The 14,946-nt window shown below is 46.4% G+C and overlaps 1 protein-coding gene across 1 annotated transcript; it reads left to right on the forward strand.

Moving 5' to 3' along the window:
- Window positions 1-6,040: 6,040 nt before the first annotated feature.
- Window positions 6,041-14,903, forward strand: LOC136512586 (uncharacterized). The gene is made up of 7 exons (XM_066506550.1): window positions 6,041-6,444; window positions 7,469-7,535; window positions 8,049-8,095; window positions 13,891-13,978; window positions 14,193-14,326; window positions 14,420-14,518; window positions 14,613-14,903. The coding sequence occupies exons 1-7, from the start codon at window positions 6,223-6,225 to the stop codon at window positions 14,685-14,687; spliced, it is 732 nt and encodes a 243-aa protein (XP_066362647.1). The 5' UTR covers window positions 6,041-6,222; the 3' UTR covers window positions 14,688-14,903.
- Window positions 14,904-14,946: the final 43 nt, after the last annotated feature.

Consider the following 14,946-nt stretch of genomic DNA (forward strand, 5'->3'; position numbering starts at 1 on the left):
CACGTAGTGTTCATCTCCTAAGCCGGTCGGCCATGGTGACTCTGACGGTTTTCTAAAATTTCGATTCAGAGTTCGATGACTATGACTGACAGCGCGACTTCAACATGTCGACACGGCTAAACGATTGATCCATTGCAAAAACTGTGTACATGAAAAATGTAGGCCTACCATCCATCTACAACTTCTTTTCAAGGACCATCATCTAATTCGCCATGGATCAGAAGTTACATCAAGCCAAAGATGGCTCAATCAAACTGAAACTGGATTATGACTTAGCAATTTTTCCAAGTGTGAAATCAGCATGGAATTCTGACTTGTGGGCCATGTTTGAGCATGTTCTAGCCATTTTCTTGAGATGATCATAAAACAACTTTTATTCCTTGATAAATTAGCTACAACTTTGGTAAAGGGTGCATAGCCATGCAAGGTCTCTAAGTTGGTCTTTTGAATCAGTCAAACAGTGGCACTCCAAGGGTAATTTAAAGTCAAACCTCCACTTGAGGGCATTTTGGTCATTTTGATCTACATGAACAATGTCCCAACAATTACCCTAAGTGTAGTTAAGGTGTAATAGACCCTAATTAACCACTCTACACAAGTGCTATACAAATTTCTAATGATCACATGTGATGAAGCAACAAAACGATCAATTCACTCAAATGTTGCAATTCCATGTTTCACATGTTTCATTACTTTTGTTGCAATTTTAACTTGCCACATTACTACCATGTTCCCATGTTTCAAGGTATGAGAAACTCATGTTGCATTCACATGTTACACCATTACTATTCACAACAATCAAGTATGAAACACACACAGTTGAAAAGGTTGCATATGCATGTTTCAGTAACAATGGCATGATGAGATAGATGATGCACATGTTTATGAAATGAAATGCAATTTAGTGGAAGCCAAACACCAGGGTGTTACACTCCCTGCCTTTGTCCTTCTTCCTATGTAGGGAGATGGCGAAGAAGTATCTCCACAACTCAAAGTGTGGCTCGATCCCTAGGTACCCCTCGCACATCACGATTAAGGCCGCGACATGTTGGATCCCGTTAGGGTTGAGGTGCCGTAGCTCGATCTGGTAGTGGTGCAACAGCCCCTAGAAGAACATATGAGGGGGATCGTGAGCCCGTGCCCATGGAATGGCGTGAAGGAGACGATGTAACCATCGGGCAGCATCAGCACCTCCTTGTGGCTGGGAACCAGCTACACCATCGTGTCGGTCCTCCCGCAAAGAAGACCGCACTTGATGAGGCCCTCTATGCGTGCATAGGTGACATCGGAGCGGTTCCATAACTCCATGGAAAGCAAAGACAGCCGAGAACTGACAAAGGTAAGAAAGGGATACGAGGCTGAAAATGCTCCCACGACCCATTACGGCCCATGAGTTCGAAGGTTGGCCCACCGATGGGTTCACAACCGCTCTAGGGCACCTTTAGAGTGAGGGTGGAAAAGGATGGGCCAGCTAGCGGCCAATACCCAAGCGCATGAGTGCTATGGGCATCCCGGCCCATGTTTGAGTCCTGGCCAGCGCGTTGTCCAAGGTTTTTCCCCGAAGAAAGGCAGCGAGCCCTTGGGACCAGGCGAACAGATCCAAGAGCTATATGGACTGGCCGTCAGGAATCTAGAGTCGGTCACAAACAGGACGCTGGGGCCCCACTCGAACCAGCCCGTTAATAGCTAACCGAGCACCATGGTTTGTCCACCGAGGAAAACATGGCACGGCTCAACCCCTCCGTTTTGTCAAAAAATGCTTGAGGGAGAACGATTGCAAGACGAGGCGACCCATCAAGCGGACCCTCGCAACACACGGGGGCTCATGGGGAATTGGACTCGCGAAGAGGCCGAATATGCGGTCACGTGACAATGGTGGATCGATCGGGTCCTAAGAGGGGCTAGAATTAAGGAAAATCCTCTCTGGTCCCCAAAGAAATCCCACAGCTACACGCCCTCGAAAGAAGTCCAGTCGCAATAGAAAGGGATCGTAACCCACCAAGGCGTCGCGCGGGCAGCAGAAGATTGAAGCCCTCGAGTCCCTCCATCCAAAAAAGCCTACAAAGGAGTATCCTACTCTTCCACAGGCTCGGGGGCTATTATCGGGTATCAGTATTAGGGATACCCGAAGAAGGGATCTAAGGACCGCGGACGACAACTCGCCAAGATAATCAAGGATGTATTTTAGTCTCGATCGACCCTGAAGGGACGATTTCTGCCTCGCCAGACCCCTCGGGCACGGGCCCCGTCTCACCTGACCCCTCGGGCGCGGGCTCCGTCTGGCCTGACCCTAAGGGCACGGGCTCTATCTCACCTGACCCCTCGGGCACGGGCTCCATCTTGCCCGACCCCTCGGGCGCGGGCTCCGCCTTGCTCGGCGGGGTCCGTACCACCCCCAATCACTACAGGTCCAAGCGTGTGGGCCTAGGTCAAGCCTCTAACACCAGAAGGGGTGCGGGCACGCCTTGACGTGACCCGTGGCCATGATAGGCTACACTCGGGAGTTTGCATCGCCAACAGTGACAGGTGCGTGAGTGCTGTGCTGCCTAATCCCCGTACGGCCGCTGACAAGCACATCGGTTCACCACACCGTCCGTTGGGACGGGATGGAACGCCACGACCAGCTGATGACATCAAGGCATAGCACTAGTGGTGAACAGGAGCCCGACGTGGAGCCATCCCCGTCACCATCTACAACGTCGGTGGGACCCGCATGAAGGAGAAGAAGGACGTGGCGATCCTAGAGGGCTTCTTCTCCTTGATTTTCTCCCTTTTTCTCTCTCTCTCTCTTCTCTTTTTCTGATGTAACCTACATCTTCCCCTTCTTCTATAAAAGGGGGAACACAACGCAACACAACACGGGGGGGACGAGGGACAGAGGCATGAGCACATGGCTGAGTAGTTGAACAAACTCTTAGCACTTTTCAATCCTTCCACCAGAGACCTGGGATCCGCTCTCTCTCTCTCGCCCATCTGTAACCCCTACTATAGACAGTGCCGGTAACACAAGCAGCAGCAGACTGGACATAGGGACGTTCTGCCCGAACTAGTATAATCCTTGTGTCCTCCGAGCACACCATCCGGGCTAGACGCGCAAACTAGAAATTTACTAGTCAGTGATCCAAAACACCGACAAAAAGGCAAGAGGGTTGGTGATAATGTGTGATCTACTCAGCATGTACACTGATCTAAGCTATTTGGAGCATCATATATGCACATGATTGGTGAACTGTGAGCACATGTGAAAGGAAGGAGGGCCTTGAAAAGGTCCGAGTACAGGACCCAAGAGAGGATAGGATGAATTGGGACGCTAATTTTTTTTTTTTTTTGCAAGACCAGGCTGCTAAAAGTTTTCTAACCTAGGGCTTTAACCGGATTCTCCATAGTAACCAAAATTGGAGCATCATATGCACACATGACCCAAGAGAGGAAGGGGTGAATGGGTCCCTAAAAGTTCTTTAATCTAGGGCTCTAACTTGATTCTACATAACCTAGGGCTCTAACTTACACAGTAACCAAACCAGGAGCCTCATATGCACAAGTTGTCCTACGGGGCTGCTTTGTAGGGAGTTTTCTTGTTTTGTTTAAATGAGGTTTTTTTATATTCAAGCTCTTACACAGTAACCAAACCAGGAGCCTCATATGCACAAGTTGTCCTACGGGGCTGCTTTGTAGGGAGTTTTCTTGTTTTGTTTAAATGAGGTTTTTTTATATTCAAGCTCGACATATTTCAAATGCATCCACCAACATTATTAGAGTATCTCCAAGAGTTCCCAACAGTTTTTTTTCTCAAAACCATAGAGTTTTCCAACTCGCCAAAAATTATTGGAAGGAATAAATAAAACCATCTTCAACAATTTTCAATAATTCACTCTTAAAGTATTAAAGACAATTTACATTAGGAATGGTATACTATTTCTAAATTATCCTGACCACTTATATATATTCTTTCTCTCTAGTATATTTGCATCACGAATCATTTCCTACTCTTTATTCTTTTCCACGCCCTTCTAATAATAACTTTAGATTGGCCGGTGGATATGCGCATGGTAGAGCGTGGATATAAGAGCATCTCTAAGAGTTCCCAATAAAGCCTCCCAATCTAATATTTTTGGCAAGAATATAAAAAACCCATCTCCGAGAGTTTTCAATCCCACCTCCCAATCTTTTGACACTTGAGAAAAATCGCCGAACACGCGGATATATCCGCGTGTCTTCCACGCGTTTATGGGTCTCCCAATCTAAGGTGAAAGGACGTGGAAAAATAAAGAGTGGGAAAGGATTCCTGATGCAAATGCACAAGAGAAACAATATATAAAAGTGGTCAGAATAATCTAGAAATAGTATAGGATTCCGGATGTAAAATTGTCTTCTATATTTTTATAGTGAATTATTGGAAACAGTTGCAGATGGTCTTATTTATTTCTCCCAATACTTTTTGGCAAGTTGGAAAACTCTATGATTTTGCGATGAAATTTTTGGAAACACTTGAGATACTCTAATGCGCGGATATATCAGCACGATCGGTCTATTTTTCCAAGCACGAAAAGATTGGGCGGTGGAATCGAGAACCATTGGAGATGAGTTTTTTTTATTCTTGCTAAATATCCTATATTGAGAGGCTTTACTGAGAACTCTTGGAGATGCTATTGTATAGGTGTCCTCAAGGACTGAATAGATGAAATATCACAGCCGTCTACTCTCTCCGTCCCTAAATATCTGTAGTTTTTTCTTCCCGAGAAACAGCTTTGACTAAATATATATTAAAAAATATTAATATTTATGATATATAATCAGTATCATTGGAAAGATCTTTGAATCTAGTTTTTTAATAAATTTATTTAAAGATACAAATATTACACGTATTTTCTACAAATTAAGTCAAATTTGCGGCATACACAACAACGGTGACAGATATTTAGAGAGGAGGGAGTACTATATGCGATACAGCCAAACCAAGCACCTAATCAAGTTTCAACTAAATATTCAGCAACAATTTCAGAAATCTAGTTTACATGTGAGAAAGATTATGCATGTAAGCAAACATAATAATAGGAAAAAGTTTACATAACCCCTAACTATTTAGGGTGAACTATTTCGCCTCTCAAACTATAAAATCAGATTTTCTACCCCCTGAACTTTTTAAAACCGATCAAATAACCCCCTAAGCGATTTTAGATGGTGGTTTTGCTATAGTGACAGTGGTTTTGTCTTTTTTTTCCTTTTTTATTTATTTCCAATGAATCTTTGAAAATCGTAGTAAATTATAAAAAAATTATAAAATAGAAAATCTAATTTTTTTGGGCTCCACTTGAGTAGATCTACACAGTGAATATATAATATGGTATGCTTTAGTACAAAATTTTTGTTATAGCTTTAGATCTATGCTTTTCTGTAATTAATTGGAATAATTCATAGCTGCAGCTTCTATGGTCCAATTGTGGTGAAATTTTTATAGTGGGCTAATTAATGTATGCTTAAACCGTAGTAAAAATTTCATATTCAATGGATCATGTATAACTTAGTTATATGTTTATTTAGGTTTATGCTTGTTAAATCTATGCTTTATCTATAACTAAGTTATACATGATCCAATAAATATGAATTTTTTACTATAATTCAAGCATACAATAATTAGTCCACCATAAAAATTTCACCACAATTGGACCATAGAAGCTGCAGCTATGAATTATTCCATTTAATTACAGAAAAACATAGATCTAAAGCTACAGCAAAAACTTTATACTAAAGAATGTCATATTATATGTTCACTGTGTAGATCTACTCATGTGGAGTCCAACAAAATTGAACTTTCCATTTTATAATTTTTCTGTGGTTTACTATGGTTTTTCAAAATTCGGCGAAAATAAATAAAAAAAGAATACCGTCACGTTCGTAAAATCACACCGGTTTTGAAATGTTTAGAAACTTTTTTCCCGTAATAATACCCACTCGGCCACTCTAAGCGAAGCTAGTTTTTTTTTATAAAGAACCGTCTAGAAACCCTTTCGAACTACGAAAAAAAAAATCTACACAAAGGAAGCCAAAAAGAAACAGAAAAAAAAAGGAGAAAATTCATTCCACTCCGATCCTCGAAGGGTCGAACTGGGCCCGTCACAGAATCAGAGCTCGAGGCTGCTCACACCAGGCCACCACCAACCCCTCACGGCGGCGGTGGCGTCGGCGGCGGAGGGCGGTTCGTCGGCGGAGGCGTCGGCGGAGATGGCGTCCGTGGCCGCGGCAGAGGGCGCGGCGGCGGCGCTCCGCTCGGTGCTGTCGCGCGCGCAGCAGGCGGCGGCGCAGGCGGGGCGCGCGCCGGGGTCCGTGCGCGTGGTGGCGGTGAGCAAGACCAAGCCGGTGCCCGTCATCCGGGGCGTCTACGACGCGGGCCACCGCTGCTTCGGCGAGAACTATGTCCAGGAGCTCATCGACAAAGCGCCTCAGGTTGGGTTCAATTGGTCACCCGGTTTCTCATTCCAACAAAATCTTGCTTTTGGTCTCATATCACGGAAATTGATGACCTGATAGAACATTGAAATTAGAGACAGCATCTCGTTAAGTCCTCGTAACTGCGTCGTTAGTCTACGGATTAGGTGATCATGCCGTGAGAGTGACAAGCTTCGAATTTTTTGGTCTGGGGACTAAGGGAAGATCTAAATAGAAATGGGTGCCAAATATTGATTATTATTTGGGTGGGTGTGTGGGTGTGGGTGTGTGTGTGTGTGTGTGTGGGGGGGGGGGGGGGGGGGGGGGGGGGGGGGCAAGAAATTCGATTTACTAAAGAATTATTTTTGCAAATTCAAAGCACTAAAGAGTGATGGAGCATTTCAAGTTGTGCTGCACAGCCGTAAATGGCATGGATGTCAGTGACTTCCCTTACAGTCAATTGCAGATTAAGTGGAATAGTTGGTAAGCTGGAAAGGGCCACAAGTTTGGTTGCTATAGGCACCACGTCAGAATACATTTGAACTTATGAAATGAACATATTATCTGTACTATTCAAACTGCTATGTTTGATCCTGGAAAGTGTATAGTAGTTTTGTTCATATTCTAAATGCATCTTCAGTAATTGATAATGTGGTGGAAATGTTATCAATTCATCTTTAACTTCTCTCTCCATTTAACATGAGAAGTAGGTCCATGCCAGCTGCTAGGAGGTATAAAATTTCTGGTATGGGGGTGTTAATAGGACATCAGTTAGTCAATCATCTTCATTTTTCACCTTTTAAATTCTAGGACAATCTAGGACCTAAGATTGGACCATGGTTATCCAGTAACCGTTGAAAGTTGACAAGTTTTCCATTTTTGTCACCTTTGGGGATATTTTCTGAAGTTTTAATGGATCTAATGTCTAAGTTTGCATAGCTCAGTCTTTCACCTTGCAGGGCATGCTTTCTAGTCCTTGCTGCCATTTACCTAATCTTTTTCAATCATGTAACTGTCTAAGCAAGTGTTTTTCTCATTGTAGCTTCCTGAGGATATTGAGTGGCACTTCATTGGGAATCTGCAAAGCAACAAAGCCAGAGCCCTACTTGGTTCGTACTACTTCTGTTATTTTTTCTGTATATACATTGGCATGCTCTCCTACTAATGTTTTTTACCATTATTTTTCTAGTTATATGTGAGAACTTGTTCAAAATACAAAGGTATTGACTTCATTAAAAATACGACACTATTTAAGTATGGAAAATCCACTAATATTAGTGTCATGTGAAAAACTGTACTCTTTGCATATATATGCGGTTATTGTTTTAAAATATCACGGCAGTCACATCATCAAATGACAAGTAAAAAAGAAGAGAGGGGCACCTTTTTTTTCTTGTTTTTGCAGAGTTCCCGGTCTTAGCTTCCTGTTCCTTAGGTTTTGCTATTACCTAGATATTTGTTTGTTGTGTCACACCCTGCTACTGCTATATGTTCTAGTGCCTTGGTTGGTGTATCCTATTACTTTATTTTGATTCTGTACAGATTTTGGCACTTGTGCCTTATGCCCTTATCTAGTTCATGGTTTGAGCTAATATTTCTTTTCTCATTCCTTTAACTTTTAGCTGGAGTGCCAAACCTTGATATGGTTGAGAGTGTCGATGATGAGAAGGTATGTGATCGGTTTAATCTTGTGATTCCATAAATTAATTTTCTTGGTTTCAGGAAACACTTACATTTGAAGGACTCATACATCAGTAGCTCACTCTGTCACTCACTTGGTTGCATTCTAGTAAAGGGTCTCCTTTGCTGAGTCAAAAAGTAGGAAAACATTATACTGACAGACTCATCCTTATCAGCATCGAGTATAACTTGTTATTTTCTGGCTATACAAGATAGAGCCGTTCATTATGTATATTCAACTTGGGGTTATATAGGCTTCAAATTTATCATTCTTCTGTACAACAAGATTTTGTTGCACTTAGGTTCGCTTGGGCTTGTTTGACTGATAAGCCATGGCTGAAAGTACCGTTGGTTGATTTGGTGTGAGAGAAAAATACTGTTCGTTGGCTGAAAAAGTACGGCTTATATGTAGCTGTAAGCCCTGCTTCCCAGGCACATTTAGTGTATTTAAGTTTTTAGTTAATCTATGTCATTAAGTCCTTGGGTAGCTCAAGAGTTGTGCGGGTACCCAGGCAGCTATTCTGTCTAGTTAAAGCTCTAGTGAGCTGTATGTAATCAATGCAGTACTTACCCTCAATATATTGCAATGCAGTCGCCTGGGAGAGTTGCCCTGGCTGATTATTTCTCTGTTACCTCCAACAATTGGTATCAGAGAGTAGGTTAGACACCTTCTCACCTTCTCATCTTCTCCATGACGTCAACCTCCTCTGAGCGCCGGGCTAGGAAGACCAAGGGAGCCACTGAGGGCGAGCTGGGCGACCCTCTGGCAGGGCTGCGCGCCTGAAGGCAGCAGAGGAGGCGGCGGCGCTGGCTGTCGAGGCGGCACAGCAGGCTGCAGCAGCCGCGGAGGCGGCGGCCAGGACAGCGCAGGAGCTGCGGGCGGAGATAGCAGCAGGGAAGGGAGATGAGGAGGAGGAGGAAGAAGAAGAGGAGGACCGGAGGAACCGGCGGCCGCGGACTCCGCCGCGGGACAGGCGCCGTTCGCAGTCACCACTGCGTGACCGAAGGCGTCGTGGCGGCGGTCGCTATGAGTCGCCGCAAGGCAGGGTGGTCTACCGCGATTCCGGCAGCGGCACATCATGGCCAATGCTGGACAAGACAAATTATTATGAGTGGAGCCAGACGATGAAGCTCAGGATGCAGGCGCGCGACCTCTGGGAAGCTGTCGAAGGAGGCCCAGTGCAGTTTCGCGACGACAGGCGAGCTCTGGAGGTGATCGTCGCTGCTGTGCCCAAGGAGTTGGGGCTCCCGCTCCTCGACAAGGCGACGGCAAAAGAGGCATGGGATGCCATCGCTGCGACTCGTATCGGTGTGGACAGGGTCCGCCGAGCGACGTTGCAGCGACTGCGTCGGGAGTGGGAGAACATTGACGTCAAGCCTGGCGAGCCGGTGGAGGATTTTGCCCTGCGGCTGTCAACTCTGCACCAGCAGCTGGTGCTTCATGGAGACAGGGACATCGATGAGGCGCGTGTCGTGGAAAAGTTTCTGCGCACGGTGCCGACCAAGTACGCGCAGATCGTCGTCGCCATTGAGCAGTTCCTCGACTTCGAGGCGCTCACGCTTGAAGAGGTGACAGGAAGGCTCAAGGCGGTGGATGACCGTGAAGCGCAAGCTGTGACAGAGCCGGTGTCCATCAACGGCAAGCTGCTGTACACTGAGGAGCAGTGGCGTGCGCGTTTGAGGAAGGAGAAGAAAGGCACAGAAGAAGCTGGCGGTTCTGGTTTCAAGAACCAGCGCGGCGGTGGCGGAGGACGCAGCCGCGGAGGTGGACGCGGACGGGGCAGAGGTGCTGGCCGTGGCGGCAGACGTGGAGAAGGCAATGGCGCCGGCCGTGTTGGCCCCAACACGTGCCTCAACTGCCATCAGGAAGGGCATTGGGCGCGTGAATGTCCCCAGCCGCGCCGTGATGGAACAGAGCGCGGCGGCGGGGGAGGAAATCGTGGTGAACGCGGCGGCGGAAACCGTGGAGGAGGCCGTGGCGGCGGTAACCAAGCTGGGCAGCAAGGAGGACATGAAGGGCGTGCCCAGTTTGCTGAGTGTGAGGAAGATGCAGCTCTGTTTCTGTCTCACGGCTTCATTGAGATGGAACAGAGCACGCCGGAGCTCAACTATAAAGCGCAGCGCGTTGAGTTCTTTGAGCCACGTGCGCGTGCCTATCTGGGAGCAGATGATGAAGAGATGGCTGGCGGCTGGTACCTTGATTCAGGCGCAACACACCACATGACTGGGCGGCGTGACCTGTTTTCAGACCTGAACACGGACGTTCGAGGCACGGTTCGGTTCGGGGACGCGTTCAAGGTGGAAATCAAGGGCGTTGGCTCAATTGTTTTTGAAGCAAAGACTGGTGAGCATCGTGTTCTTCATGGAGTTTATTTCATTCCGGCGTTGAAGAATTCGATCATGAGCCTCGGTCAACTTGATGAGAATGGCTCAAAGGTGGTGATTGATGATGGAGTACTGCGGATTTGGGAACGCAGCAGCGGTCGCCTACTGGCCAAGGTGAGGCGTGGCGCGAACCGGCTGTATGTACTGCATATGAAGACAGCACAGCCAGTGTGTCTTGCTGCGCGCAGGGATGAGGAGGCGTGGCAATGGCATGAGCGTTTTGGGCATCTGAATTTTGAGGCCCTACGGAGGCTTGGCAAGGAGGAAATGGCAAGAGGGATGCTAAAGATCGATCATGTTGAGCAAGTGTGTGACACTTGTGTCACCACCAAACAGAGGAGGCGATCATTTCCTGCTGCAGCAACATATCGTGCTCAGGATCACCTTGAATTGGTGCATGGTGATCTCTGTGGGCCAGTTACACCAGCAACTTCGGCAGGTAATCGCTATATTCTGCTGCTTGTAGATGATGCCACACGATTCATGTGGGCAGTGCTGCTGTCATCTAAGGATGCTGCAGCAGATGCTATCAAGAAGGTGAAGGCTGCTGCAGAGGTGGAGAGTGGGCGTAAACTGAAAGTTCTGCGCACAGATAATGGAGGAGAGTTTACTGTTGCAGAATTTGCTGCTTATTGTACCAATGAAGGAGTCAAAAGGCATTACAGTGCTCCTCATTCACCACAGCAGAATGGCGTGGTGGAGCGTAGAAATCAAACCGTGGTGGCCATGGCACGTGCCTTACTCAAGCAGCGCCAGATGCCAGCCAAGTTTTGGGGGGAGGCAGTGATGACTGCTGTGCATATTCTGAATCGGTCACCAACCAAGGCTCTAGGTGATGTCACTCCCTATGAAGCATGGCATGGCCGAGCACCCACTGTTGGCCATCTGAAGGTGTTTGGTTGTGTGGCATATACTCGCCGTTTGTCTCAGCTCAGGAAACTTGATGATCGTGGTGAAGCTGGAGTATTTATTGGCTATGCTGAAGGAGCCAAAGCCTATCGAGTTTTTGATCCAGCATCTCAGCGTGTACGTGTCAGCCGAGATGTGGTTTTTGATGAAGGAAGAGGTTGGGATTGGACATCACCAGCAGCAGGTACGTCTGGGGCAGCTGGTAGTGATTTTGTGGTGGAATTTCCTTGGGAGGAAGAAGTCCCTGGAGCTGGAGGTTCAGTGCAGTCACACTCATCTCCTCAGCCCCATTCTGCCTCACCTGAAGCTTTCCCAGCAGCAGAATCGGTGCTTGATGCAGGAGAAGAGGTGTCTGAGACATCCAGAACGCCTTCACCACCACCAGCTCCAGCCAGCCCACAAGTGGAGCACGTGACTCCCTTGGAAGATGATGAGGAACGGCTGGACACTTATCACAACGACGAGCAGCTGCGCTATCGTACCATAGATGGCATATTGGGCGGGGAACAGGAAGTTCCGCCGCCGGCGCAGCGCTTGTTCGCAGAGCTCCACCTCACCCACTCTGGGGAACCCATTTCTTATGCAGAGGCAAAAGATGATCCTGCATGGCAGGCAGCAATGAAAGAGGAGCTGCGCGCTGTTGAGCGCAATGGCACCTGGGAGCTTGTGTCTCCCCGAGCTGGCCATCGGCCAATTTCTCTAAAATGGGTCTACAAGCTGAAGAAAGATGAGAAAGGAGATGTGATCAAGCACAAGGCTCGGCTTGTTGCTCGTGGGTTTGTGCAGCAAGAGGGTGTTGATTATGAGGATGTGTTCGCTCCTGTTGCGCGCATAGAATCAGTGAGACTGCTGCTTGCTCTAGCTGCCCAGGAAGGATGGACTGTTCATCATATGGATGTCAAGTCAGCTTTTCTAAATGGAGAGCTCAAGGAAGAAGTATATGTCCAGCAGCCACCTGGGTTTGCTATTCCTGGGGAAGAAAGCAAGGTATATCGCCTGCACAAAGCTTTGTATGGGCTGAAGCAGGCACCCAGGGCGTGGAACGCTAAGTTGGACTCTACTCTGAAGGAAATGGGGTTCAAACAGAGCAAACATGAAGCAGCAATTTACAGGAAAGGTTCAGAGGGCCCAGTGTTGCTGGTTGGGGTCTATGTTGATGATCTGATCATCACTGGAGCAGTCAAAGATGAAGTAAAGGCTTTCAAGGAAAGGATGAAATCCACCTTTGAGATGAGTGACTTGGGTTTGCTCAGTTTCTACCTTGGCATTGAAGTGCAGCAAGGCAAGAATGGGACCACCATGAGGCAGACTCACTATGCCAAGAAAATCCTAGAACTGGGAGGCATGTCTGATTGCAATCCAGCAGCTACACCAATGGAAGAGCGCCTGAAACTCAGCAAGCATAGCACTGTCAAGGAGGTGGATCCAACTCAGTATAGGAGGCTGGTTGGAAGCTTGAGATACCTGGTTCATACCAGGCCTGATTTGGCTTTCTCAGTGGGCTATGTGAGCAGATTCTTGGAGAAACCAACCACTGAGCACCAGCAAGCAGTCAAGAGGGTGCTGAGGTACTTGGCTGGAACATTGGACTATGGTCTGCAGTTCAAAAGAGCCCCAAATTCTGCTAGGTTTGTGGGCTACTGTGATTCAGACCTAGCCGGTGATATTGACTCCAGCAAAAGCACAACAGGTTGTCTGTTCTTTTTTGGCAACAGCTTGGTCAGCTGGCAATCTATCAAGCAGAGGGTGGTGGCTTTGTCTAGTTGTGAGGCTGAATATGTGGCTATGACTTCAGCAGCAACACAAGCCCTGTGGCTGTCAAGATTGTTGGCTGATTTGTTGGGAAGAAAGGTGGAGACTGTGGAACTGAGGGTTGACAACAAGTCTGCAATTGCACTTGCTAAGAACCCTGTCTTCCATGACAGGAGCAAACATATCAGAGTTAAGCAATATTTTATCAGGGATTGTATTGAAGAAGGCAACATCAGGACTGAGTACATCCCTACAGCTGATCAATTGGCAGACATTTTCACTAAGGCTTTGGGCAAGGCCAAGCTTGAAGATATGAGAAGCAGAATTGGCATCAAGCAGATCAAGAAGGGTTGAAGCAGGTCTTAGGGGGAGAACTGTAGCTGTAAGCCCTGCTTCCCAGGCACATTTAGTGTATTTAAGTTTTTAGTTAATCTATGTCATTAAGTCCTTGGGTAGCTCAAGAGTTGTGCGGGTACCCAGGCAGCTATTCTGTCTAGTTAAAGCTCTAGTGAGCTGTATGTAATCAATGCAGTACTTATCCTCTATATATTGCAATGCAGTCGCCTGGGAGAGTTGCCCTGGCTGATTATTTCTCTGTTACCTCCAACATTATAAGCCAATCAAGCCCAAGCGAACAGGGCGAATAGCTTTGTCACAGGCCTTTGGGTTACTTGATGTCATCTCAGTTTTTCAATCTTGAATCTGTAACCAGATTAAATGTAATAATCATTCTTTCAGATTGCTAGCCGTCTTGATCGAGTGGTAGCTGACTTGGGGAGAAAACCCCTTAAGGTTTTGGTCCAAGTCAACACTAGTGGAGAAGAATGTAAGTACTCTTGTTTCCTTTCTCAATACTAGTGTGAACTTGGTTTTTAGTTTCCTTTTTTCAATACGATACTGGAAGCATGAAAGTTCTCACTTTGGGCTTGGTTATAGTGGATTTTCGGAATGAGGAAACTGTGTTCCATTTAGTTTTAAGCATTGATAGTTGATATGCAGCACATATATATGTAGTTCTGAATACTATTTTTCTATTGCAGCGAAATTTGGAGTAGATCCCTCAGGATGTGTCGAACTAGCAAAGCATGTCAAATTGAACTGCCCGAACCTTGTGTTCTCTGGTTTGATGACAATTGGGATGCTTGATTACTCATCGACTCCTGAGAATTTCATGGTAACATATATTCTGGGATACAGAAGTTTTGTTGGAGTGGCAATATGGCATGCATATGTGCGCTAATGTGTATTACGTCTGTTAAATTCATAGACACTGGCTAACTGCCGGGAAGAGGTGTGCAAGGAGCTTGGAATACCCGAAGGGCAGTGCGAACTGTCTATGGGCATGTCAGCTGATTTTGAGCAAGCAGTAAGGGAAATACTGTGATCTGTGAGTGGAGAAGAGACATGGTAGGCTGATAGCTGCATTAGTAACGATATACGTTGTTTTTATGTGCCTGCAGATTGAAATGGGAAGCACAAATGTAAGAGTTGGGTCAACCATATTTGGAGCAAGAGAATACCCAAAGAAGAACTAGGGTGCTTATGCATTCCTGTAGCGATGGCACAGACATGTAGGATTCTGCAACAGTTCCAAATCTGATGATGCATCATATATGTGCAGTTGTGTGCCCATTCTACTCAGCTGAAAACATTTTGACACCTTTTTGCAAAAGTATCAATAAGGATATTGTTTGGCCACTGCCTGCTCTTCTGTTAATAAAAGCATCCACACCACACGAGCATCGATTGTATTTTGACTGGTTCCTGATTAGCCTTTCATTACTTGCAGATTTA

This window comes from Miscanthus floridulus, chromosome 16 (genome assembly GCF_019320115.1).
Source record: "Miscanthus floridulus cultivar M001 chromosome 16, ASM1932011v1, whole genome shotgun sequence".
Taxonomy (NCBI): domain Eukaryota; kingdom Viridiplantae; phylum Streptophyta; class Magnoliopsida; order Poales; family Poaceae; genus Miscanthus; species Miscanthus floridulus.